At 49.3% G+C, this 26,239-nt stretch overlaps 10 protein-coding genes across 10 annotated transcripts; 6 read left to right on the top strand and 4 right to left on the bottom strand.

Annotated features, from left to right (window-relative positions):
• Positions 1-1,889: 1,889 nt before the first annotated feature.
• BDV37DRAFT_270866 (glycoside hydrolase family 72 protein) lies at positions 1,890-3,715 on the top strand (the record flags this gene model as incomplete). Its single annotated transcript, XM_032084626.1, has 4 exons — positions 1,890-1,967; positions 2,030-2,067; positions 2,131-2,156; positions 2,223-3,715. The coding sequence occupies 4 exons, from the start codon at positions 1,890-1,892 to the stop codon at positions 3,713-3,715; spliced, it is 1,635 nt and encodes a 544-aa protein (XP_031942450.1).
• Positions 3,716-3,879: 164 nt separating this feature from the next.
• On the top strand, positions 3,880-6,079 carry BDV37DRAFT_97650 (putative MFS transporter). The gene is made up of 5 exons (XM_032091521.1): positions 3,880-4,734; positions 4,817-5,113; positions 5,185-5,578; positions 5,650-5,781; positions 5,859-6,079. Exons 1-5 carry the CDS (start codon positions 4,258-4,260, stop codon positions 5,972-5,974), a joined length of 1,416 nt encoding a protein of 471 aa, XP_031942449.1. The 5' UTR covers positions 3,880-4,257; the 3' UTR covers positions 5,975-6,079.
• A 40-nt stretch (positions 6,080-6,119) lies between these two features.
• On the bottom strand, positions 6,120-8,526 carry BDV37DRAFT_293282 (transcription factor domain-containing protein; the record flags this gene model as incomplete). Its single annotated transcript, XM_032089375.1, has 5 exons — positions 6,120-6,905; positions 6,965-7,480; positions 7,529-8,189; positions 8,255-8,383; positions 8,456-8,526. 5 exons carry the CDS (start codon positions 8,524-8,526, stop codon positions 6,120-6,122), a joined length of 2,163 nt encoding a protein of 720 aa, XP_031942448.1.
• Positions 8,527-8,847: 321 nt separating this feature from the next.
• BDV37DRAFT_293280 (transcription factor domain-containing protein) lies at positions 8,848-10,967 on the bottom strand (the record flags this gene model as incomplete). The annotated part of the gene is made up of 2 exons (XM_032089374.1): positions 10,796-10,967; positions 8,848-10,731 (listed from the first exon to the last, which is right to left on the bottom strand). The coding sequence occupies exons 1-2, from the start codon at positions 10,910-10,912 to the stop codon at positions 8,848-8,850; spliced, it is 2,001 nt and encodes a 666-aa protein (XP_031942447.1). The 5' UTR covers positions 10,913-10,967.
• Positions 10,968-11,245: 278 nt separating this feature from the next.
• On the bottom strand, positions 11,246-12,505 carry BDV37DRAFT_282081 (2-methylaconitate cis-trans isomerase PrpF family protein; the record flags this gene model as incomplete). The annotated part of the gene is made up of 1 exon (XM_032086960.1): positions 11,246-12,505. One exon carries the CDS (start codon positions 12,503-12,505, stop codon positions 11,246-11,248), a length of 1,260 nt encoding a protein of 419 aa, XP_031942446.1.
• Positions 12,506-13,182: 677 nt separating this feature from the next.
• Positions 13,183-14,788, top strand: BDV37DRAFT_282080 (general substrate transporter; the record flags this gene model as incomplete). Its single annotated transcript, XM_032086959.1, has 2 exons — positions 13,183-13,306; positions 13,374-14,788. 2 exons carry the CDS (start codon positions 13,183-13,185, stop codon positions 14,786-14,788), a joined length of 1,539 nt encoding a protein of 512 aa, XP_031942445.1.
• A 458-nt stretch (positions 14,789-15,246) lies between these two features.
• BDV37DRAFT_293278 (mitochondrial carrier) lies at positions 15,247-16,448 on the bottom strand (the record flags this gene model as incomplete). Its single annotated transcript, XM_032089373.1, has 5 exons — positions 16,319-16,448; positions 16,226-16,266; positions 16,043-16,138; positions 15,510-15,980; positions 15,247-15,456 (listed from the first exon to the last, which is right to left on the bottom strand). The coding sequence occupies exons 1-5, from the start codon at positions 16,440-16,442 to the stop codon at positions 15,247-15,249; spliced, it is 942 nt and encodes a 313-aa protein (XP_031942444.1). The 5' UTR covers positions 16,443-16,448.
• Positions 16,449-16,892: 444 nt separating this feature from the next.
• Positions 16,893-18,018, top strand: BDV37DRAFT_282078 (uncharacterized protein; the record flags this gene model as incomplete). The annotated part of the gene is made up of 3 exons (XM_032086958.1): positions 16,893-16,969; positions 17,027-17,496; positions 17,564-18,018. 3 exons carry the CDS (start codon positions 16,893-16,895, stop codon positions 18,016-18,018), a joined length of 1,002 nt encoding a protein of 333 aa, XP_031942443.1.
• Positions 18,019-18,874: 856 nt separating this feature from the next.
• BDV37DRAFT_282077 (uncharacterized protein) lies at positions 18,875-19,489 on the top strand (the record flags this gene model as incomplete). The annotated part of the gene is made up of 1 exon (XM_032086957.1): positions 18,875-19,489. One exon carries the CDS (start codon positions 18,875-18,877, stop codon positions 19,487-19,489), a length of 615 nt encoding a protein of 204 aa, XP_031942442.1.
• A 932-nt stretch (positions 19,490-20,421) lies between these two features.
• Positions 20,422-22,938, top strand: BDV37DRAFT_293277 (aconitase family-domain-containing protein; the record flags this gene model as incomplete). Its single annotated transcript, XM_032089372.1, has 4 exons — positions 20,422-20,489; positions 20,581-20,612; positions 20,770-21,905; positions 21,973-22,938. 4 exons carry the CDS (start codon positions 20,422-20,424, stop codon positions 22,936-22,938), a joined length of 2,202 nt encoding a protein of 733 aa, XP_031942441.1.
• Between the last annotated feature and the right edge of the window lie 3,301 nt (positions 22,939-26,239).

Raw genomic sequence — 26,239 nt, 5'->3', positions numbered from 1 at the left:
TTACAGTAGTCATATGATTAGTAATCTAGCCCTTCAAGCACTTCTAATATCTGTCGGTGATTCGTATATACCATGTGCATAGGTGTACTGCATATGCTGTGCTCTGTGGCAAGGTATGAGAAGATTGGGTAGGGCAGCCGGTGTCAAGATTGTCCACATACTTTATGATGAAACATGCCTTGTTCTCCTGCGCAGTACGTAGGGAGATTAGTAAGATCTACACAACCGTTTGCATCTGAATGGCGGCAGAACAGGCGAAGAGGGCTGAGGTGTGAGTGATTTTTGACGTCACTCCAGTACTGGACTCTTCACGAATGTATGCACAAAGTTATGGGGGATCATTAGGTATCCTTTTATACCCTCTTTCAATTATTATTTATTTTGTGTTTTCCCGAAACTTCTCTTTTCTTCGGGCACTGCGCTACTGTGTAGCTGAACCATATATTCATGGGGTAGACATTCAGGTTCTAGCTAACAATTACAGACAGTACATTCAGTCAGGTCTTCATTTACATCAGACAAAGCAAATCTAAAATCTTTACCTTGCACTAAGGATGTAATGATTTTTTGTGAAAAATTTTCCCGCCACCAGTGTTTCACTCAGCTTCATTGGGTGGACCCCTTCCAGGGTCACGACCCTCGACTGGCATTGGAGAGAAAGACCCTGTCATGGTCCAATGGTGTGTTCCTGGTAATCACAATGTATTGTTGGTGTTATCCGTGTTACCAGCCTAATTAGGTACTGTATCGTACCTTCAAGTTCTGGTTCACCCCTGCGGTCCATACCGACTGGGGCTTCAGAGAGATTACCTCATCGGAAGGGGATCAACACATATAATTGACTTGGTATAAGAATTTGACTGCTTCATCAATGTCTTGGGTTACACCAAGCAATCATCGCCCAGCCTGACTAAAGTCCTCACGATACCTCATGAGACAGCAAAAAAGAGGCCAAGGAATTTCGGCCCCACCGGTCAAGAATCACAAGCAATTATTGGCAGGTAACAAGAAACAGAGCCAAGGTCGGGACCGGATGTAATACAGCGTACGACGGGTGATACAGGGCCCAGAGAACCACCGTGACCAATTAAGGGTCAGTCTCCAGCGGCTAGTTTCAGGGCCCACTTGTACTAGTTGGGCTACCCTGGAGTTAAAGGGTCTAGTCAATGGGCAAAGGAAAAGTATGTACCGAATCCGAGTGCCCCGAGTATTCTTAGCATTTCGAGGCATGCATGAACAGAGTGGATGAATGACTAGTACTACTGAACTTGTTCCCTTTGATCCACTGGAATTTGTGGCCTTGGTCACAGAAGTATGAAGATGATACAGGGGTGATGTGACATGGGATGGACACCAGTTGCCATGATTCATGCGGTGGGTTTTTGCTCAATATTTTGATGCTGATCATTATTATTACGTCGTTGCCTGTGTATTACAACAAACAAGGAACCAAACAGGCCAAACAGGGCGATTGATTCTATTCTAAGTAAGACAGGCCAGACACAGACTAACCTCAGGCTCTTCTCGGCCCCCCCCCTTTCCCACTCTCCTGTCCATTCTTCCTTTCTCGCCTCCTCGCCTCCTGCTATTTCTTGTTCCTTATTCTTCCCTATCACTTCCTTCCCTCGTTACATACCTCTTTTGATTTTTATTTTATTTCCCGCAATTCCATTCCACGGCTTCGTGTGTCAGCCGTCAGTCACTCGTTGTAGTATATATCCTCGTCTAGACTTTCTCAATCCACTCCCCGATTCGTTTCCCATTAATTCGACCTGATATCACTGGGCCCGCAGATCAAGTTGATCGATCCCTCGTTGTCTTCCACTGCAGATCTTTAACTGTCGTCGTTGCGGCTGGTATACGTTTGAACGACTGTCAATAGACTCATCATGAAGGCCGCATTCGCCCTTGCCGGGGCTTCCCTCGTGGGCAGCGTCCTGGCGACCCTGCCTGCCATTGAGACGAAGGTACTTGAATACTGTGGCTGTCGCGGTCGCTTCCATCACTGACTTGAGAATTTCTGCTGCAGGGTAACAAATTCTTCTATTCCAACAACGGCACTGAATTGTAAGTGGAAACTCCAATGCGCTCAAAGGATCAAATGAGATAGCGAAACTAACATGCCATTAGCTTCATCCGTGGTGTTGCCTATCAGCGTATGTTCCATGCCGGGAAAATCTCGGGTTAAGTCAGTCGGATTGGGAACTAATGTTGATCTGTAGAGGAATATTCTTCCAATGGCACCAGCAGCTCCAGCACCGGCTTCGGTAACGAATCCAACGGCGACTACACTGACCCTCTGTCCGACCCCAAGAAGTGTGAGCGTGATATCCCTTACCTGAAGGAACTGCGGACCAACGTCATCCGTACCTATGCCGTTGACCCCAAGGCCGACCACACTGAGTGCATGAAGATGCTTGACGACGCTGGCATCTACCTTATCACCGATCTGTCCTCCCCTTCGGAGTCAATCATCCGTAATGACCCTAAGTGGGATGTGGACTTGTACTCCCGCTACACTAGCGTTGTCGATGCCTTCGCCAACTACACCAATGTTATTGGTTTCTTTGCCGGTAACGAAGTCGCCAACGACAAGAACAACACCGACTCTATCGCGTTCGTCAAGGCCGCTGTGCGTGACATGAAGAAGTACATCAAGGCCAAGAAGTATCGTGAATCCCTGCTCATCGGTTACGCCACCGATGACGACGCTAGCATCCGTGATGACCTGAAGAACTACCTCGTTTGCGGTGAGAGCGACGCCATGATCGACATGTTCGGTTACAACATCTACGAATGGTGCGGCGATTCGTCCTTCGAGACCTCTGGTTACAAGGAGCGCACTGAGGAATTCAAGGATTTCCCTGTCCCGGCATTTTTCTCCGAGTATGGATGCAATAACCCTAAGCCTCGCAAGTTCACCGACACCCCTGTCCTGTACAGCGACAAGATGAACGACGTCTGGAGCGGTGGTATCGTCTACATGTACTTTCAGGAGGCCAACGACTATGGATTGGTGAAGGTTGATGGTGACAGTGTCAAGACTCGCGATGACTTCTCCAACCTCTCTAAGCAAATCCAAAAGGCCACTGCCACTGGCGTCAACAGCGCCAGCTACACTGCCAAGGCTGCAGCTACGGCATCCTGCCCCACGGTTGGCAAGGACTGGGAAGCTACCAGTGAGCTCCCTCCTTCTCCTAACCCGGACCTGTGCTCCTGCATGGTTGAGTCTTTGTCTTGCGCCGTTAAGGATTCCGTCAAGGAAGACGACTATGAGGACCTGTTCAACTACATTTGCGCCAAGGACGGAATGTGCGATGGAATCCACAAGGACGCCACCAAGGGCAAGTACGGAGCGTACAGTGTGTGCTCTCCCAAGCAGCAGCTCTCTTTCGTCATGAACCAGTGGTACGAGAAGAGCTCCAACAAAGACCAAGCCTGTGACTTCAATGGTTCAGGTAAAACCCAGAGCGCCTCCAAGAGCAATGGCCAGTGCTCTGAGCTGTTGAAGCAGGCCGGTGCCGCTGGTACTGGCAGTGTCACTGCCTCTCCCACTGCCGGAAGTGCTGCCGCTGGTAGCACCTCTTCTTCCACCTCCAGCTCCGACAGCGCTGCCGGTGCTGTGAGCCCGATGGCCGTCCAGGTTGGCAGCTGGCAGTTCGGAGCTTACATCATGACTGCCTTTGTTGCCGGTGCTGGAATGCTCCTGCTGTAAAGTAGTAACATGTATATGAACTCAAGAATGTTAGGAGAACAGTGAAGTGAGACCTGGGGGTTTTTTGTTCGTTGGAGTGTATTCATCCAGTGATTTTGGGAATCTTAAGACGTACATACTTTAGCCAATCGCTCAATCGTTCATTCTTTTGAATATATATTCTCACCACCGCCTGTTCAATTGGTGTAACTGTACTCACGTATACCGTATGCTACGGAGATATTTAGGTTCCAGCTGTAAATTGTATGTTTGAGTCACATCTGACGTCGGTTCGCTCTGCCGACTCGGTGCTGTACTCCGAACTTCGACAGCTAGCGGTGTCCCTTATCTCGGCCACACAAACGGCATGCCGAAACATAGCGGAAAATAATCCGGATCTATATATATTTATAGCTATCAGCTGCCCAGTAACTTTGTTCTGTATTCTATCCACTCTTATTTGTTCTAATTCTGTTCTAAGTTTGTCCTAAGTTAGGAATCGCCGTGAGAATTTGCTTATACAGACCAACGGTTAAGATCGAACCCTAATTCCATGGCCGGCCATGGGCGAACCCGACCTAGAATCGCAGACCCCCAAAACGATAGACAGGGTCGCAGAAAAGGAAGAGAAAGTTACGAAGGTGGAAAGGGGCTACGGTCTTCCCTTTTGGCGAAAATGTATCATTCTCTTCGTCGTCAGTTGGATGACACTTGCTGTTACCTTCTCCAGCACATCTCTTCTTCCTGCAACCCCCGAGATCGCCGAGGAGTTCAACACCACAACCGAGACTCTCAACATTACTAATGCCGGCGTTTTGCTGGCCATGGGCTTCTCGTCGCTTATCTGGGGTCCCTTGAACAATTTAATTGGCAGAAGGATCTCGTATAATATTGCGATCTTCATGCTTTGTGTGTGTTCGGCGGCGACGGGAGCTGCTGTAGATATGAAGATGTTTACAGCGTTTCGAGTCTTGAGCGGTTTGACAGGAACGTCATTCATGGTTTCAGGACAGACCATTCTGGCGGACATTTTCGAACCGGTACTTTCCCACCACCTTTCCTTATCCTCCTGTATACTGTGGTGGGGATCATCGTCAGTTCAGTATTAATAATGCCTAACAGGTTGTCCGTGGCACAGCCGTAGGATTCTTTATGGCAGGATCGGTCTCCGGTCCTGCAATTGGACCCTGTATCGGAGGCCTCATCGTCACTTTCTCCAGCTGGCGCAATATCTACTGGCTCCAAGTCGGCATGACAGGACTCGGCCTGGTCCTGTCCATCCTCTTCGTCCCCGAAATCAAACAACAGTCCAAAGAGGACCCCGAAGAGAAAGAGAAGAGGACCGTACTCTCAGCCCTACGCCTCTTCAACCCCCTCCGAATCTTCAGACAATGGGTCTATCCCAACGTCTTCTTCTCCGTAAGCCCTTGTCCACCACCCCAGACCAGGAACCAGACCTCATCAACTAACACATACACACCAACAAAAAGGACCTCACCTGCGGCCTCCTCGCCACATTCCAATACTCCCTCCTCACCTCCGCCCGCTCAATCTTCAACCCCCGCTTCCACCTCACCACGGCCCTGATCTCCGGCCTCTTCTACCTCGCCCCAGGAGCAGGCTTCCTGATCGGCAGCATCGTCGGCGGCAAACTCTCCGACCGCACCGTCCGCAAGCACATCGCCCGCCGCGGCTTCCGATTACCCCAGGACCGCCTCAACTCCGGCCTCGTCACCCTGTTCGCCGTGCTGCCCGTTTCGACGCTGATCTACGGCTGGACCCTGCAGGAGGAGAAGGGCGGCATGGTCGTACCCATCTTGGCGGCGTTTTTTGCTGGCTGGGGGCTGATGGGGAGTTTTAATACCTTGAATACTTATGTTGCTGGTGAGATTTTCTTTCTATCTATCCATTTCAGGTTTGCAAATGCGTTGAGTGGCTGCTAATGGGTGATATAGAGGCCTTGCCTCATAAACGCTCCGAAGTCATCGCTGGGAAGTATATCATCCAGTATGTCTTTTCGGCGGGGAGTAGTGCGCTTGTGGTCCCGATTATTAATGCGATTGGCGTTGGGTGGACTTTTACCATTTGTATGTTTCCCTTTCCCCCCTCTTTTTCTTTTTAAATTTCCTCAGGGGGGTGAATGTGTGACTGACTGGTTGTGCAGGTGTGATCCTTTCCATCATCGGTGGTCTGTTAACGATGGCTACCTCGCGATGGGGCCTTGATATGCAACAATGGGCGGAGCGCAAGTTCCGCATTCATGATAGACCTGGGTTTTGATTCGGGTTGATCTTATATTTATGATTATGGTTATGGATGTGCATATGGTTATGGTAACGACAGTGCGTTGTTTTAATAGATATTAGAGATGAGCTAGATCTAAAAGATTAGAGATAAACTAATAGACTGATTTCCTTTTTCCTCTTTATAAGTCATGACATGTGTACAGATTCTCGTCGTTCATGAATGTATCTACGGGATGTAGCAATCCCAGATCAAAGTCCGATTGAGCCAGGAAGTCCTGCATCGTTGGCTCAAGGAACGCCATTGCGGTTGTGATCCCGCCTGCTGTCGTTGGGAAGGTAAGGTTGCCGGGGGTAAAGGTGGGATTGCTACCTTGCGCATGGCCATACCCCGGATTATTGCTGATCAGATCGGCCTCCGCTGTTGTGAGTAGGGGGGGATCGGAGACTGTTGTGGCCGGGGGAACTGTTGACACCGTCGGGGGGAATGTAGATGGGATCGTAGGGCCCGAGCCTGATGCGGTGGTGCTTGGTTGTTGGTCGGCGTTCGAAGTGGATTTAGGTTCTTTGGATTTGCGTAGGTCGAGACACTGCTTCACCTGTTCTAGGTTGTGGTAGAACTCGGATGCCGCTAGGTTCCCGTTCTCGCTCATGGACCGGAGCACTTCCAGGCCGGACTCGAATGCTCCCAGGTCGGATGGGCTGCCGATTGGGAGGAAGCTGGACATTGCGAGTACGAGTGCCGAGGAGAAGAGATAGTGCGCGTGGAAGTAGCCGAATACTGGGAGGGAGCCGTTGATCCATTTGGTCAGGATAAGGGTATGCGAGTGGCGGGCTGCGTGGATACAGGCTTCGCCGAGGGTTAGGACGGGCTGGGAGATACTCTCGTGGTTGGTGCTTGGGGAGTTGGTCTCGTTGAGTTTCATGAGAAGGTGGAGGAGTGTTGGGCGGGTGGTTAGGATTACGCACTGTTCTCGCTGGTTAGAAAAAAGTGATATGCGAACGTGTAGAGTAAGTAAGGGCATACTTGGTTGAAAGAAAGATGTAGAGAGCTGATATGTTTCATATAGGTGCCCGGGTCGTCGTCGTTAAGTCGAAGATGTTCCGGTAGCGTTTCCACCCAGCTTTTCAACGCCTTAAGCAGTTTCTGCACCCGTTGTAGAAATGTTTCGCTGTACTTTCGTCGACTATATAGCTTTGCAATGGTCTCGCCCACGATTCGGGCCAGTTTAACATTAGCGGTCAGATATTCTGTATCTGTGAACTGTTCCTCGTGCAACTGTGCCGGGCTGATATTGGAGGGCATGTCCAAGTGGATGTCATCGTCGGGGATCTGCGACGGATGGCCCATTTTAGATCCCCACATGCGATCGAAGATGTATATCGTCCACCATATCCGGATCCGGTGTTGACGCTCCACGGGGTCGATCAGCTGCGATTCAGGAATATTGTGGTTCAACCCAATCGACAGCCCCAGCCGCAGGGCGGTTCCTATCAATACCAAGGCCGAATGACGTCGGTTAAGGTAGTAAGAGAACAGGGACTGATTCCATCTTAGCCGGGTTGCCGCTTCCAGGAAAAAGGTGCTTACCAGTAGCAATAGAGTCTCTAGGTGTGTGATACTTGTTCTTTCGGGCAAAACTTGCCCCAAGCTCAAGGCGCGCGCAAAATACGAGGTCCCCGGCACTCTGGACCCAGATAAGGGCTCAGCTCTCATCGAGTACGCTTCCCCGAACGCGAACAGAGCAAAGAACTTGCATTGATTGACCGTGCAGTCAAAGTCGCCCGTTCGATATATCTCCTCGAGCTTCTCCAACGTCGATTTGCGAAGAACAAGATGATAGATAGAGCCGACCTGACGTATTGCTATCTTTACCAGCAATCGAGCCTGGTGAAAACTGGGCCATTGGACATTGGTGGCATTGGCCTCGGCGATCTGCTCTTCCTTGACATACTGCGTCCGAGGGATATGAGGCAAGGCATTGTTCCCCGTCAGAAATCGGCGAAAGCGGGTAGCAAACGCGGTACAGGCCGCTTCCCCTATGAAAAGTGGAGGTGTAGATGGATCGTAGCGGTGAAACCATGCACGGTCGCCGATCAAGGGATTGCGCACACTGGTATTGCTCTCGTCCGGTGCGTCTGCAGGTGGCACCGGCTCTGGCTCGGCATCATGGTCGGCTTCGGTCGCGTTGGCCGAGGAAGCTGACTGCTCTTTCAAGCGTTGGTTTTCCGATTCCAGCAAATTCAAATAACTTGGCCATGTAAGCTGCGATGCCCAATGATGTCGTGTCCTCTCGAAGGTGCCAGATGGTCATACCTTTCGCTCACTTTGACCTGTCGATCCCTTGGTGTGTACTGGCATTTGTCCGCACACCCAACCTGTCGACATTTGGCGCACGGCTGGTCTCCGGAACATTTGATTTTATGGTCATGACATCGCTGACATCTGTAGTTGGATTAAGGTGAGATTAGTTTCGATCGCCTGTTGAGCCAAAAGCCAGAGTAGCGGGTCACGTACGCGACAATCTTCCTTCGTTTAGATGGGCTACTGGCCTGATCGGTGGATCTGCTCCGTCTTCTGCGATTCATGGCATAGAATTGGCTGTGCTAGATAGAAAAATAAGCACTGACCCTATCTGTCTATCCACATGAGCTGTTGGCAAAACGTTGATCTGAGTTTGCTATGTTCGGCTGCATCGACCGTCGGTTGTCGGCGTTCTTTTCCTTTCGCCGAACTTAGTCACGGTCCACTTCTGCGTCTTCAAACCTTATCAATGTCTGTTGTATATATATATTTATTTACACATCTGCTGGCGCCACAATATATGTACAATCTAGTCAAATTGGCTCACTCTTCCCGGTGGTTCAATTTGAAATCCCAACCGACAATGATCTCACAATTCCTGCCCGTTAAAAGAAATTCCAGGCGCTCACGGCGCCCATATCGAGCCCTTCAATGAACAAGTCAGTCCACGGTAAATCTACCCGGTCATCAGGTAAATGTGGAGACACGCCAACAGGGTCTCCAAATGTTGCATCCCGATCCCGCGGTGAAAATATGTTCGTCTGCAGCCCAAACCACGATTGGAACTCATCGTCCACGGCAGAGATTGGTTGTTCGGTGTCATCGAACAAAGTCAAGATCGCGGCCCCCAGACGCTCGATGATAGAAGAACACTTCTCTCCTACCGCACGGCCGTTTGAGATGCCACGAAAGAGGGTCAGGAAGGTGGATATGTTTGTACTGATCACGGGCTTTGTCAGATCCTGGCGAAGAGCCGGGGACGCTCGAAGGGCGTACAGCATGGTCAACGCAGCTAAGAAGAGGGAGTGAATGGCCACAAAGGTGTATTTTATTTTGTTCCGCGCATAAAGTGAGCTATAGGAGCTGATGAGGCCAATGGCTGCTTCGGTGCAGATGCGGAGGTCATCCGCTGAGAGGATTGGCGCGGTGCGAGATGGGCGATATAATGACATGATTGCATGATTGAACGCAATGTGGAACCACTCAAGAGACTGGAAAGTGGAATGGGTATGAGGGTATCTCGGGGCAGTGACAAGCCACATGTTCAATTCTGAATAGTAATATGATCGCAGCGCGTCTACCCCATCGCGTGCCGATGAGCTACGTACAGCGGGATGAAAGGCCTTGTAGATTTCGGCATTCATTCTGCGTAGTTTTATGATGTGGATAAATGTTGAGGTGTCTGTGACCTTGGGAATTGTCACGGGTTCTGGGTTGGGAGGCTCAACTGTATCACGTAGCTGATCATCGGATAGTTGGAGAGGCAAAGGAGTAGAAATATCTGTGTCTTGAATGCCTAGCGGTCGTCCCATATTTACCGCAATGCTGCAATCCATGACATATGCGCACCAGAACACCCGCTTGGACATCTCGGTGCGGAACAAGTCTAGACCTACAAGACTCTCACGGCGATGCAAATCGATCCCAGTTGCCAAACGAAGGGCAAGTCCTGATGTGTACCATAAATTCACTGCCTGTGGCTCATTGTGGCCATACATGCAAAGAAGCAGCAGGCATTGTGCGCATTCAAAATCATCGATGCGCATAACGTAATGCAACTCCTGCACAGCCCGATCAAAGAATTTCCGATGAATCAATCGGTTTTCTTGCTCGACCCAAGATTTCTCTGTCGCCGCAACCGCCAGGACCATATACACAAAGAAATTGGATACTGGATCGGCCTCTAAATTAGTCATGAAAGGAGTAAGATATTTGGCTTCAAAGGTTGGCCGATGGAGCACGGGGAGGTAAGGCCATCGGCGTTCAAAGAAGATATTCACAAGCTCTATGTAGGCGGCGTTATTGAGAATATTCATAGATATAGGCGGTTCCGTTGGCACTGAATCATCCCCCCAGAGATTCCAGGCGCAACTCAATGTGCTCTTATTCATGCCCTCAAGATCAGTACTCTTAGAGAAAGTTGGTCGGAGGATGCGGCCCGAGTAAGCACAATTGGCATTACGCTGTAGGTCTGGACCCTGAGGCACCACAGTCTCAGAAGTCCCTATGGCGTCGGGGTAATCCAATGAAGAATGGACCAATGTGTGGTCATCCAAGGCTCGAGGGTTGGCATCCATCTCCTTCTGTGCCAGCAACTCCTCGTGCTGTTGGGCTAGAGCTTCATAGCGACGCTCCAAAGACACCAACTGTTCACGAAGCGACTGACATTCACAGTCGGCATCTCCTTGTCGGATCAATAGTCTTTCGGAAGGTATGCATGTCGCACCCGCCCCGGCGCACGGCCCACATGTTGGGGTTTTACCATCACACTGGGGGTACGGTCATCAGCCGAACTTCAGGGATGCGGTTCAGCAAGACGAAAGACATGCTTACTTTTTGTTTTCGCCGTCGACAGCGCTCACAGGCGGCAGCGCTCCGAGTGAGTCCACGACGATGCCGCCGAGGAACTGGGCTGGAAGATGGGGTTGTCATGGATTGTCGGGAGTTCATCTTTTTCCCCTGAGGAGAACCACTTTATGGGGCATATTTTCGGTACTGAGCGCCTTCTCTCCACATTCTGTCCCTGAGAGAGAAAATGCAATGGAGCTAATCGACCGTTTACATTTGGATCTGTGGCACGTGATCTCGATGGAGACTGCCCAGCCAGCCAATCACATTTCGATCATTTAACAATCATTACAAGTCTACATGAGAATAGGACTTAATCTTGGCTGCAGGTGCTAGTATAGAAATGCAACCCGGCTCTTAAGATGCGAATCAAGCATGCTTTCTTTTGTCTACATATCGTCTATCTGTCTAGTAAGCCCTTGTCCTGCAGTCTGTTTATATCGACTCATCCTTCCAAAATATGCGTCCCTCAAAGAGACGGCGGGCTGTTCGGAAGACGGTAGCAGCTGAAAGTGCTCCAGTAGGATCAAAATCTGCTCCAACCAGTAGGTTACCACTGGCATGTCCGATGGTGATACCCGCCTGATCCACAGGTTGTTTGCTAGCAACATCTGCCACAGTACTCCCCTGGACTCGAGCGGCAGACGCCAGAGCCAGAGCCACGGTGATTGGGATCGCCTTATGAGGTTGCCCGACAGAGATCGACCGGGCGAGAACATCCACATCACGAGCAGTTTGTTTCTGTTGGATCGCTCGTCCATTTTCAGGCGGTGTTGACACTAGACAGATTTTAGGTACGCTCCCAGGAACGGTCTCTGGTGTTGATGCTAAGCCCATCTTCACTCCTGCTTGACGACGGATTGAATCTAGACGTACTAGCAAGTCTGGATGCACTTCTACCTCCTCGGGGGTTAGATTTCCATCCACACCAAGGTCACTGGCCCGGACAAAGGTACAGGGGTTGGCGACATCAATGCATGTTGCTGCTACCCCATCGAATGTATCAACTACATTTCCTGTGGGAAGTAGTTTCCCGGTTCGAGACCCAGCTGGATTCAAGAAATCGAGTTGAACGCGTGCTGCTGTGCTTGCAACTCCATCAATGGCGAATGTACCGCTTGAGGCGGCCTCTCCGTCAACAACTGGAAAAGTCGCACGAATGACTTTGCCCGTGTTAGTGTTATGGATTCGTACTGACGCTTCGGACGCGGCAGATGACACCTGGACAAGCTTAGAATCGACGGCAAAGGGACCGACTGCACTGATCATGTTCCCGCAGTTGCTTGAATAATCAACATCCGGCGTCTTCACCCCCAGGGAAACGAAAGTGTAGTCGACGTCAGCCTCTGGATGTTGTGACTTGCCGACGATGCACACTTTGGAGAGACTAGAGATACCTCCACCAAGCCCATCAAGCTGACGCCCGTAAGGGTCGGGACTGCCGATCACATCCAGAAAAATAGGATCCCAAGACTTTCTGTCACGAGGTAGATCTTCCTGTCGGAAAAAGACCGCCCTCGAGGTGCCTCCCCGATAATAAGCTGCGGGAAGAGAGCGCTGTTTCTTCATTCGTAGCTGCTCAGTTTGTTGCTGGAAAAGGTTATAAGAATGAGAAATCCATCGTCTGGATGAAAACCCTGAGAAGGACAAATGTTCTGGGAGACGCCGTGGAAAAGATGTTGCGCGTGATAGCATCTCGGTCAGGATAGTCTCAAGGTGCGGAATATAGAAAATACCAAATACGAGCTAACAAGGTGTGGAGTATTTCACGAGACTGCCTTCAATGCCTTTATCTATCAGAATTGAAGTTTCATTTAAGGTGAACTACTGGTCGGCTGTAGATGTCGGTCTAGTTTCGGATAGATCCGATGGAGGATCAGATGATCTCAACACTCTTAAGTGAACCCACGCTTGCCTTATTGAGTAGATCTCAGTGAGACGGGCCATCTGCAAGATAGAATATAGTTAAGGGGGTATATCAAGGATATTATTGGACATGCCAGGAGCCAAGCATTGCTACTAGCCTTAGGTACTTCTCTCATGCCAGTTATTGTCCTCGCATTTTCAATAACTCTCTGCATAGTCACTCAGCCCAAGCTGCACTTGGCTGTATACGGCCAATATCACATCCATCCAGAGCCAGCTTTTTCTTTTCGGATGGTTCCGTTTCTCCAATTGCAACAGAATCTGGGGAATTTGAAATCTGGGGTAATATCACGTTGCGGGGTCTCGGCACTTCAAATAATTAACATAAAGGTGCAAGCATTCTCAGTCGGATGCCATGCCCTACAATACCGATTGCGTGCGAGGCCTTGGGTGGACACTTTGCCCTTACTTCTTTGTCCTCGTGTACGGCCAATACCTCTAAAATGATGGCTCGTTCTACTACCTCACTTGCTAAGTATATTCATGCTATCCGTGACTCTCCACGGGAGATATACAACCATAACCTCGCGATTGTGGTTGTCTCATTTGCCCTCTGTGGCTGTGCGAAAGGTATGCTTCTGGGCTAGGATCTCACCGGTTGTAAAATGCTTGTATCTGACCGCTCGTTTAATTATAGGTTGGGATGAAGGATCGGCATCTGCTATTACACAGCTTAAGTCTTTCGAGCGCATGTATAATCTAGACAACAATACTATTTCGAACATTGTCTCCTTCGTCAACCTTGGAGCGGGAGTCGGTGCTTTGCTCTCCTTCTTACTGAATGACCGCATTGGTCGCAGATGGTCGATGCGACTTTACCAGTTGGTATACATCATTGGCTCCTTGATATCCTGTTTTTCCTACGGCAATGTCGGCGTTCTCTACGCTGGCCGCCTGATTGCCGGCCTGGGAATTGGGGCATTGACCGTGGTAGGCCCTATGACAATTGCAGAGGTGGCACCCAAGGCCACGAGAGGCCTCATGACTCTGCTATTCAATGTCTGCATGCTGTCTGGACAGGCGTTAGGTGTTTTCACGGTGTATGGATGCTCCATACATATATCACCGGCGAAGAATCTCCAGTATCAAGTCCCCTGGTTTACTCAGACCTTTGCTCCATCGATCAGTATCATCCTCTCCTTCTTTGCCGTTGAGTCCCCGCGTTGTATCATTCTGAGCAATAAACGACAAAGCGCCCTTACTACCCTACTACGTCTTCGAGGTCTACCAGCAAACCACCCGTACGTGGACACTGAATACAGTGAAATGGTACGCCAGGTAGAAGAAGAGGACACCTCCCTTGGGCCAACCAGCTCTTTAAAAGTAGTCAAGGAAACGGTTTTTATACGCAGCAATCTACGCCGCGTGCAGCTCTCCCTTGTGGCGTATATCCTCGCACAGATGTCTGGGGCCAATTCCGTGACTAACTATTTGCCAACAATTTTTGGTATGGTAGGTATCAAAGGGTCTGGAGTCAAGGTCTACAGCACGGGTCTCTATGCAATTACAAAGCTCATATTCTGCATGGCTGCCTCGCTATGCTTCGTTGATGTGCTGGGTCGGCGCAAGTCCCTCATGGCCGGTATTACCATTCAGATAATCTGCCACTCTTATTTGGCTGGCTATTTGAGTTTCTTCACCAAAGAGCCTTCAACTATGCCGAAAGGAGCTTCAGACGCAGCCATTGCCTTCATATACATTCATGCCTTGGGATGGGCAATTGGACTCTACACGCTGCCTTATCTGTTTGGTGCCGAGCTGTGGCCTAGCCGGATTCGCTCTTTTGGGGGTGCTCTGTCTCAGTGTTTCCATTGGCTTTTCTATTTCGCCATCACAAAGGCAACGCCATCTCTACTGACTGGTTTACACACATGGGGCGCGTTTGTGTTGTTCGCCGGATTCTGTCTCCTTGCGTTCGTATACACCTTCTTCCTGGTTCCCGAGACTAGCGGCCTAAGTCTCGAGGAGATAAACAAGATCTTTGAGCGACCACTCTACCGACTAGGTCAGCCGTTGGCTCCTGAGAGACAGAACGATGAGGATGACGAGTAGGTCCCAGTTTTTTTCTTTTTATTTTTTTTCCTCTTTAAGTTGCTACACATTGCTAATATCAAATTGCAGCGAAAAGCAAAATACCAGGTGCATCGAACGCGTATAGATTATAGCTAGAACTAGTTCTATGATCAGTGTCGGATGAGGTGGTGTATAGCTAGTATCCAGTGTAGTTCAATGGATATGAGACAAATTACCAGTCATGCACAAATAAGAACATTTATTCAGTGAGGCTATGACCTGAATCATTCTGTATTTTTGCTTCTACTGTAGTCTGCCTCCTTTCTCTTCTTCCACCTATTCCACTTAGCTAGATAACGATCGGTCAAACCTAACTATACTGCTGGTTGTCAATGGCTAGGTTGCTGAACTGGTGTATCTCGCTCTGATTTACTATGTATTAGGTGTGAATACGCGAAAATTTGCTTATAGTCTTGTACCGGGTAAAAAACGTTTGCCTAGTATCTGTTTACAAATTCTTTCACCATATCTCCAAGCCCAACCATGCAGATAGTAGCCCAGCCAGCTACGCCGATTCGTGGCACAACACCTCGGAAGAGACCCTGGACTCCCGAAGTGTGAAGAATCTTCTTTAGAGTAGACATCATTGTTGGACGTGCTACTCGACCGGGTTCCTCTTTCATTGACTGCATTTCCACTCGAAGGACCTATTCACGTTTATCAGTATATCATGCCCGAACAAGACGGGATGCCAACTAACCTCGAACGGCTGATTCCAGCAACTCAGAGCACCCCCAATCGTGGAGGCTAGCATCTTCTCACCAAAACCAAGCTTCTCTTCTTTGCCTTTCCCGCTCATCCAGCGAATCCGTTCCTCTGCAAATCGAGCAATCCCAATCCTCGATGACCAACCGGTGATCTGGCGTAATGCAACGGCGTTTACTCCCTTGTTCACCCCTCGTATCCCCTGTTCGCGGATAATCTTGAAGAATACCTCAAACGTCCCCGGCACCTTAGCACCGTTTACAGACATCTTCGTCCGTGTCACTTCTACTGTCTTCATACAAGTGGTCATCCCCATGGTCAGGTAGGCTTGTGCAACCCCGCCCGCGATTCCTCCCAGGGCACCACAGACAGTAGGCGAAGCACCGAGCTTCATCTTAGCATGGTGCTCAATCTCAGTCGACGTGATGATGAGTATCGCCCCTTTGGTGGAGGCTTCCAGCCAAGCCTGTGGATCAGCACTCTTGTTAGCATGTCTAGTCAAGTCTATAGTGAACCCTTATATCTTACCCAAGGTATCAGGCCTTGGTAAAAGGCAAGCGGTCCCCCGCGGAGCCATGTCTTTTGTACGGCAGCCCTTAACGTGTCGTGTCTGTTGGCAGCGAGCTAATGCATTCAGTGCTGTTAACGATTTGCTCCAGTCCGGGCCTCCGCAGATTCTACATTTAACACACTATATCAGGTGAAACTCACATGTGTTTTGAGAACCTCCATCGGCTGACCAAGGGTTGTAACTATGATTGCTGTTAGAAGACCAACTACGATATATCGACCGGTAACACTGACCCTGAAATATATTCATGAAGGCCCCAACCCCTAAGTTTCGGAGAGGGATCTTTCTCCTTTTCTCGCCTGTCGCTTCTGAAGGAAGAGCTACAGGGCTTGTAGGTACTGCGGTTTGCGCATTCATTGTCAACTTGGTATGTTTTGTGGACACAGTGACGTCGAAATCATCCAGTGAAAGGGAAATCTAAGCACAGCTGAGAACTCTGTATATGTGATCGTCCGTCTGTCTTGAAATTAGCTATTTTCGGTTTATTCTGTTATTCTACTTGCAATTGGACAGACTTATAGATAAATTAAAAGTTCCTACTAGCGCTACCATTTCTGTATCTCAATGTTGGAGACAAGAGAAAACAGATCGGAAGCATCCGATCTCTGCATTCTCTGAGCGATTGTCGGCACACCCGACTCGGTCTGGAAAAATGGACCATGTGCGGCCGAGGTATATGTTAGTATGAGTGATTTCTGGTATTTACTTGATGTTTCGTATTCTCTTGTATATATTGACCAGCGATAATTGCAGATGCTGCCTCGGGCCAGTAGATCATTCAAGGTGTATCAGATTTCGCGCAGCACGATGGGCACCGTATCCACCATAGCACAGACGAAAGGTCCAGCACATAAGTTTAGTTCTGTGAAAGACGGGAAGACAAAGTAAGAAAGTCGATGGAATATCAAATGAAAATACGAAACAGGATCTGACAGTTCCAGAACGCCTCTCTTACCAGCGGGCGCTTTCGATACCCATGTCCACGTCTTCGATCCCAGTCTGGGACCATATGCCCCGAGTCGAGTATACACACCGGAAGACGCCCCTCTATCAAGGATGATTGCTTTCAATGAACATCTAGCACAAGACGGCCAAGTGGGTAATCTGGTCCTCGTGCAGCCATCACCATACAAGACCGATTGCAGGGTATTGTTAAAATGCTTATGGGATTTACAAGCCCGGAACATCAATGGACGCGCTATTGTGGTTATTGATCTGGATAACGTGACAGATCATACCTTGGAGGAGATGCATCAGCTCGGTGCACGAGGGGTCCGCTTGAATTTCCAAGCGGACGGTCGTGAAGTCAACCTAACTGAGCTGGCGCACCTTCTATACAAAGCTGCCCGTCGCATTCAGCATCTTCCAGGCTGGATGGTTCAGCTGTATGTTCCTGTCTGGGTATGGGATGGTAAGTTTCAACGCTTGTGGAGTATCTTCGTGTGTCGATTTAACCTACTTGGTAATGACGTACCTAGCTCTATATGATTCCATCCTCGATCTGCCAGTCCCCGTCATCGCTGACCACGTGGGAGGAGCATTGGGCCGGTCGAAGTTGCCGCCGGAATTCCAAGAATCACCCTTATCGCAGCCTGGCTTTTCATCTCTTACATCCCTAGCCAGACAAGGGCGTGTTATAGTGAAGATATCTGGCCTGTATCGTTGTTCCAGCGACGCTGTCTCTACTTACGGTGACATGAAACCAATTATCGAGTCACTGGCACGTGAGGTCCCGGATCAGTTGGTCTGGGGTAGTGACTGGCCACATACGGGAGACGGTGCGGCTCGCCTGAAGAATACGGACATCGACGTGAAAGAAGGATTTCGTTCGATTGATAATCTTGGGATTCTACGAAGTCTGAGAGACTGGATGGGCAGTGAACAAGCATGGGAAAAGCTGATGAGCGATAATCCGGCTCGCTTTTATAAGTGAGATATCTGTTAGCGATAATTATATCCTTGTGCATTCGCCTTATATTGGCAGTGCTGCTATTATGCGAAATAACGACATTGCCTCGGGTACAGTACAGCCAGGTTTAAAAGATACTGAAATAGTGAGTCTGGATGAATAGTATGACTATAGTATTGGATAGACCCCGTTCGACTATCAATAGGAAGAGTCTCATAGCATATCCATCAAATATCATGGGGCTTTAGAACCGCATCCTCATCCTGGTATACCGAAGACTGGGTTCCGCCGGAAATTGCTTGGTGCCCGTTCGCTATCAGAGTTCCAACTAAAATATAGGGACCTGTGAAAACGACGCCGAAAATGACAGCCTTTGGCGCCAGAAACGGCCTTCTTTCCGCCCGTAACTTTGGACAGCGATGTCGCTGCTCGGCATATACCTCATGCCAAATGTCGGGCGGTGTGATAGAAGGGTTCAAATATTTGTAACGTCACTGTAGGGTCACTGTAGGTTTATGACAGTTCGAGGCATCTTGCGATACGCTCTTACCTTCCTCTATCACCCACCTTCCTAACGGATTCCCTCATCATGGACGCCCAGTCATTTCCTTCTGCAGTTCTTGACTCCTCTTTTCCCCCTCACGAAACCACTTCTACCACGTCCAACCAGTCCACCGAATATAGTATGCCTACTCCAGAACCGACTTTCGAACTCATTAAACGCCAGCTAGACGCCGATATCCAAGCTGGCCGGACGGGACACCGGGAGTTCTGCGACATCAGTGAGGACATCTTCCATAAGATCCAGAGACAGCAATCTTTAACAACAAGGCGCCTACACTGCGTTTACAACTTCGAGCAGCACATACTCCGTGTTTGAATGCCCAACGAGGCCCTTGAAGATATCTCCTTTCAGCTCCACAGCCTCATTGACCTCAAGCTCAATGCTGAGGGCCTGATGTACACCGCGTGCACCCCCACCCTGTCGCCCACCGTCAGACTTGGCAATATTGTTCTACAGCCAGATGGAGCTTGGCGCCCCCGGGGAAGGAAGGACTGGACAGTCTGTGCCCAGGTGGGGGATTCAGAAAGTGAACGCCAGCTTTTACTCGACGCTCAACGCTGGATTGAGGATGATGGCTCGCTGTTCAAGATCTGCCTCACAGCGAAGATCAAGAGACTTCCTGAAGAGATCGAAATTAGCATTATACAGTCTGCCCCTTTCTATACTCAAATTCTCCAGCGCAACTACACTTCTGCTATGCTTATAGCAAGTGCCAAGATTATCCGCTATCATTCTGGTCCTGTGGTCGAGTTCCAGGATCACAGAAACTCCACCAACACGCTGATGGCCCTTCGACTTCCTATCGTCGCATTCACCGGGCCCCAACCTCCGACCGGAGTTCAAGTCAACTTAGGGGGTGATATTGTGCTTACAGGACAGGAACTGGCGGAAATTGGACGGAGACACTGGGTTCCGGAATTTAACTACTGACAGTGACAATGCACTTCTCCAGTTCTGTCCCTCCTCCCTGCTCCACTGCCCTAGCTCTATACTTTAGTTTTATTAGTAGGTGTGGATATAATAGCAGTGCTTATTTCTTTAGCCTCTTGCTCTTGATCAGACTTAGGAATATTTCTGTTTAACCAGATGGACGCTAGGGCTCTCTGGAAAGTGAAGACTGACCACTGTACGTGCAGGTTAGGGACTCAGAAAGTAAAGGCTAGCTTTTACTCGACGCTCGACGCTGGATCGAGTATAGCGACTTGTATTTCAAGATCTAAGTTATCGTAACAAGATCCCGTCTACCTGTAATTCTTCCGCTTCTTGTCTGACTCGAATACTCCGGACTAAATACACTTCTGCTATGCTCGTGACAAGTGCAAAGATCATCCGATCCTGTTGTCCAGTTCCAAGACCACGAAGTCTCCCCCAACATTTTGACAGAGATTCGACTTTACATTGGTCTCACGATTTAGCTGGAGAAATCGCGCGGAGTGGCACGCGCGAGTTGAAGGGAGGGAGGGAGAAGGAGGAGAGAAGAAGTCGAAAAGGCGAGGTCGGGTCTTTTTATGTCAGGGAGAGGTTACATTACACCATAGATTGGGTATCCATAGCAAGAAGAGGCACCGATTACCGAGAAAAGCATAGAGCAAACCCTCCTTTTCTCGTTTATCACGATAAATGTGGACCCCAGCTAAGTGTTTGTTCACAGGCGTGGCGTGGGGTACTTTGGGGTCGGATGCACCCGACTCTATACTCGCGACGGATGCATCCGAAACGACAGCAACTGCGAACTTACTAGCTAATGAGAGCTCGAGAATAACTAAACACATAACACATAGCCTTGGTTAAATTTGCGAGATCTTCTCTATGTTCCGTGGGGTATCTTGAAGCTCCCTCTTTTTGAAAAAAAGGCGGGCAAGATGGTCTCTATAGCAATGCGACCCAGGTTTTCCTCACAACATAGCTCGAGGCATTGGCTGAGATCAAGGTCAATTCATAGGTGGTTTGCCTCAGAGGCTTCACCTAGTACAGCATCTTTGAGCCGATTCGAGCAACATCGGCATGTTGACTTGCTGAAGTTTACGCGCAAGGTCAACGAGGTCCGCCATCGGTAGGTGCTACTCTTCCAGTTGTGTCCGTTCAAATGAGTGCCCTGAGTTCGAATGCATATTAATCACATTTTCAATGTAGCTTGGGTCGACCTTTGACCTACGCTGAGAAGATTCTCTATGCCTACCTAGATGACGCCTCAAACGATGAGAATATAGTACGAGGGAAAACACAGCTGAAATTGCGGCCCCTACGAATCGCCTGCCAAGATGCTACTGCTCAAATGGCTCTCATTCAGTTCATGTCTGCAGGGCTTGAATCTACTGCAGTTCCAACAACAGTACACTGTGATCACCTGATTGTTAGTCGCGACGGCGAGACTGAAGATCTTCCTCGCGCTCTCGAGGCCCACCAAGAGGTGTACGAGTTCATGGAGAGTGCCTGTCAAAGATATAATATGGGCTTCTGGAAGCCTGGCGCTGGAATTATTCATCAGATTGTGCTCGAAAATTACGCTTTCCCCGGTGGTATCATGGTCGGGACTGATTCTCATACCCCAAATGCTGGAGGTATGGGGATGATTGCGATCGGAGTGGGTGGAGCTGATGCAGTGGATGTCATGGCTGGTTTACCGTTGGAGTTAACAGCACCTCGTGTGCTTGGTGTTAAATTGACCGGAGAACTCACTGGATGGTCATCTCCCAAAGATGTGATCAACAAGCTTGCCAGTCTGATATCTGTCAAGGGCGGGACTGGATCCATTGTCGAATACTTTGGGCCAGGCACAAAGGGACTCTCGGCGACTGGAATGGCCACAATCTGTAACATGGGGGCCGAGACAGGTGCTACCACGTCCATCTTCCCTTACTCTCCCCAGATGGCAGCGTATCTTCGTGCAAACCACAGACCAGACATGGCTCAAGCGGTTGAGTCGGTCTCCCATGAGCTGTGTGCTGACCATGGGGCAGAGTACGATCGTGTCATAGAGATTGATCTATCAACCTTGGAACCACAGATCAATGGACCCTTTACTCCAGATCTCGCTACCCCATTGTCCAAGTTCCAGTCGGCTGTGAAGGGGAACGGGTGGCCAAAGCTCACAGCTGGTCTCATCGGATCGTGTACCAACTCCTCATTCGAAGACATGACACGCGCCGCTAGTGTTGCTCAACAAGCACTGGATGCTGGTCTCAAACCAAAAGTACCTCTTCTGGTGTCTCCCGGCAGTTTACAGACTCGACGAACACTCGAAAACGCTGGGATTGTTGATGTCCTTGAAAAGGTTGGGGCGACGATGCTGACCAATGCCTGTGGTCCCTGCTGTGGCTCTTGGGACCGTGCTGACATGCCAAAAGTATGTATATCTCGCCCTGGTTACGCTTCGTATATTGCGATCATTACCTCCTGACAGGCCCTCACAGGGGACGCCCAACTCCATCGTTACCTCATACAATCGCAACTTTTCAGGTCGTCTAGATTCTAACCCAGCAACTCATGTATTTCTTTCCTCCCCGGAGGTTGTCATGGGCAAAATATTCTCTGACGATCTTTCATTCAACCCAAATGAGGACAGTCTGACGACTCCCTCAGGAGAGGAATTTCGCTTTACTCCTCCTGTTGGCCAGTCACTTCCCAGCCGGGGATATGAAGATTCAGATTCTGCCTACCTAGCCCCTCCTCCAGGTGACCGCAGTCATATCCAAGTTCAGATTCCTCCCTCCTCCCAGCGCCTGCAGAAGCTCGCCCCATTCAAGCCCTGGTCCGGAACTGATTTCGAGGACTGCCTCATTCTCATCAAAACCAAGGGCAAGTGTACCACCGACCATATCACTCCCGCCGGGCCCTGGTTCCGTTTTCGGGGTCACCTTGAGAACATCTCGAACAATACCTTGATCGGGGCAGTCAACGCGGAAACTGAGCAGGTCAACCAGATCCGCAATCGCTTGACAGGTGAAGATGGCGGCGTGCCCGACACAGCTCGGGACTATCAAGCCAAAGGTCGCCCTTGGGTAGTGATTGCCGACCATAACTACGGGGAGGGATCCTCCCGTGAACACGCCGCTCTCCAGCCTCGGTACCTTGGAGGCGTTGCCATCATCGCTAAAAGCTTTGCGCGTATTCATGAGGCCAATCTGAAAAAGCAAGGAATGCTACCACTTACCTTCGCCGATGAGGCGGATTATGACCGCATCTGTTCTTCGGATCTTGTCAGTATCAAGGGTCTGGCGACCTTGACTCCTGGCCAACCACTCACACTCTTGGTAACTCCCACGGAATCCTCTAGTGAGCCCTGGCAGGCGGAGGTTTCTCATTCGTTTACCCAGGAGCAGATTGAGTACTTTAAGGCTGGCAGTGCACTTAATCTGATGTCTAAGCATCTTTCCTAGCGCATATTTAGGGAGAAGAACTTTTCTCGTGTACCATAAACACTCATGCAAAGGACCGGAGAATTTATTCCGGCATGGGGAGGAGACTTGTTTCAGACTCGGCAGATCTTCCCGATAGATTAGATCTATATTTCCCCATCTTATAGATATTGGCTAGCCTTAAGGAATAGCGCCAACACTTGCCTATCTGATGAATGATAAATGCATTGTTGTATTTTACTTGATATAGCGCGAGGTTCAGCCCGCTAGTCAACATGGAAACTATGGGTAGCTTGGATAAATTTTGACAGATATTGAGGAGCACGAACACTTACCGCACCTGTCCTTGCAAAGGTCTGTACTCACTACTAGTATATATCATTATTTTGAACATCATGTCCATTCATGAATTCATTTGAAAAGAGATGGGTCTTCCCGTATGTATGTGCCTATGCGAGGATGAAGAGATGTCAGTAGTACATGACATAGTCTGATTTCCCGATCAGATTGGTCGCTGTGCACCATAGCTAGGCACTTCTCCAGTGTCACATTAGAGAAGAGTGTCGTGAAGAATCAAGAGACGTTACAGTGGGTGAGGGCATCACCTACCAATTGTACAAAAGCAAATGATCAATAAAGCAATAATGGCGAGCTCACCGGTGACGGTCAAATGCAAACGCTAGTAGTACTGGGACAACAGCTTCGGCAGCTTTACGTTGACCAGCTGAAACTGCTCCCCGCTTTGCTAAACCAATCCTCGTACTGTGCGCTTCCGCTCATCGCCTTTTCCGCGAGCCTTAAGAGGTTTTGTAGCGTGCTATTTTGGGAATGTTCCCCCCTAGTACCCGTTCAGCTTTCTTGGAGTGCCTATCACTGTCATGAGAAATCCAGAAAATGAAACTCTCCTTCCGATTGAACATTTCTGTTGTCGCTTTATTTAGTTGTGCAAGGCATACTCTCGTCGGACAGCAGATAGATGTGAGATCGCCCATCTGGATCTTAGGCGGTTTGCTTATTGAACAATCCTCACATAGGGAAGGATTCCACTGAGATGGCCTACCTTAACTCACTTGTGCGTACATATATGCCAGCCCAACGGACCATTGCAATTGGTTCAAAGCTTAGCATCCATGCGATCCATGATGTTATCGATTCTACGTCTGCCACCCCGACATTCGGTTACTAAAGGAACTCTACGACAGCAAAGTCATTGAAACAGTTGGCAAGATTGCTTATGAAGGAGAGTACTGTCTGAGGATCTTTGGCGTAAGCGGGACAAGAAAATGACCACCGTATGGATCTGTCTTTGACCATTTGTAGTTCACTCTCACAGGTGACCAATCTACAGGTTGCATTCGAGGAGGTTGTGGACCGTTTTACGCCGAAAAAAAAACTGGAGACAAGCGTATGGACTATGGAGATCCTGGACGGGCCGTGCTTCCCTCAAGAGGTGGAACCTGCTGCGCACTGAATCCTTCCAATAATGTTGTTCGGCTATGCCCCATTGGTCACGATAGAGATTTCTCGTGCTTGACCGTCATGTTTTTCTTCAATATGCACAACAATCAAAAGCGTATCTTGAGGCTAATGAATTAAGAATCAGCCAATATTGCAGACGAGGATCGGGAAAGGGTTCATCCGGTATGTAGGCATGAATGCTAGTGGTACCCCACAAGAGACTCGTCTCGGATATTTAATCCGCTGATCTTCAGCCCGGCGAGCAAAACGGACTAACGAGACAGTTGGTGTGTTATGTTATGTTCAAACTGCCAGTCCGACTGAATGTTCACCATTTTGCCTAGTCCTATCTCCCTTCGATAGCGTCTTGATTTATTACGATTGATCCGCATATTACACGCCATGCAGGTCCAATTCAACAATCAAAATTGAGGACTTTGTTGATTGCGATCAGGACGACGGATAGAAGTTATAGATTATTCCGTGAGCTGTCAGCGACTGACAACAAACACCCCTACCATCCGTTGTTTAGGGAGCTTCTGGTGGACGACCGACTGGCGAGACTCTTTCGTAGCAAAATGGGTAGATACTTCAGAAGCCGGGCATTTCTTGGATACCTGTTGCTAGAAGCGTTGGTGGCCAGGGGCTGGCAAGTAGGACAGGGAGGAGATCTGGTCGTGAACATGGCGAAGGAAGGTTAGTCCATGCAAATGTCAGTCTGATGTATGTACAAATTGTAGTCCCCTGTTTCTCGCATCATCCGAAATCAGGGTATTTTTTTTTAGAGAGGCGAGGAACGAGTTTCCCACGCTCACTGGCCGCTCTGCAAGGTTGAGGGAGGCATTGCTTTTCTAATAGCCTCCTGCGTCCAGCAACCTGCAAACATGAGCAAGGCGGGCACTTGATTTGCAGACAGCTTGCCTCCGAGACTATCATACGGTGTCGGGGTCAAGTGTACCTGAAGGCAGTCAGAACGACAGCGACCGTAGGTACTCCTACTAGTAGTAGATTAGTCGGTAATTTGTAGAAGAGGGGGTCACCTGAGGAAAAACTATGCTCCGCTTTTTGAAATCAATGTCAGGATCCAAGATTAAATTGATCCAATGCCCTTCGGAACATAATTCCTTGCCAATCAAAGCACTTTCCCAACGCACAATCGATGGGGCAGCTGGTGAACATGTCGGACCCATTTGTTCAAACATTCGGCCGAATTACAACCTAATTTGGGTTTATAATCTTTTCAATCCCCCTGAGGTATGAAGAAAGCTTGCCGGTGTGATTTGCTTGCACCGCTTTTCTTCTGCCATACCCTTCCTTCTCCACCCTCCCTCTCTCTTGCTTCTCTCCACCTCCCCTTTTTTTCATTAATGTAGTTGAGTTGTTTCTCAAAAATCTCAGCGTCGAGGCCTAATCACTTCCTTCAACATGCAATATGTTTTCGTCTTGAGATTTTCTAAGATCTGCCACGATGTTCCTGGCATGAGTAAGCAAACGAAACATCATGACATCCAGGGACGCCCCGAGGACGGATCCGGGAATGAACCCGTAAATGTTACACGAAGCGTTTGACTGAGAGACTGACATCGCCCGAACAGGACGCGAGAGAACGAGTACACGGAGGTAAGCAATAAGCAGTTATTCCATTGATCCCCGTTGCTAATGTCAATTTTCACTAGCTTCAGTCCTAAGTCTAACCTGTTGATGATGCCGTCGACTGACGATGGCCTTTTCCTCATCGCGCACATCAACAAGGCATGGTTCTTCAAGGCTCTCTGTCTTGCCGCCTCAAGGCGTCTTTGGGCATCCCTAGGCATCCCTAGGCATCAACGGTTGTATGTAGTTCCACGGCATAGTAGAATGACAT

The sequence above is a fragment of the Aspergillus pseudonomiae genome, assembly GCF_009193645.1.
Source record: "Aspergillus pseudonomiae strain CBS 119388 unplaced genomic scaffold BDV37scaffold_25, whole genome shotgun sequence".
In the NCBI taxonomy this organism is placed as follows: domain Eukaryota; kingdom Fungi; phylum Ascomycota; class Eurotiomycetes; order Eurotiales; family Aspergillaceae; genus Aspergillus; species Aspergillus pseudonomiae.
The sequence above is the reverse complement of the archived record's forward strand: the minus strand, read 5'-3'. Positions and strand labels throughout refer to the sequence as shown.

Coding starts and splice junctions, on each gene's coding strand:
- BDV37DRAFT_97650 (XM_032091521.1), top strand. CDS start 4,258: ATGGGCGAACCCGACCTAGAATCGCAGACCCCCAAAACGATAGACAGG. Junction 4,735..4,816: donor TGGCGGACATTTTCGAACCG/GTACTTTCCCAC, acceptor AATGCCTAACAG/GTTGTCCGTGGCACAGCCGT. Junction 5,782..5,858: donor TGGGTGGACTTTTACCATTT/GTATGTTTCCCT, acceptor CTGGTTGTGCAG/GTGTGATCCTTTCCATCATC.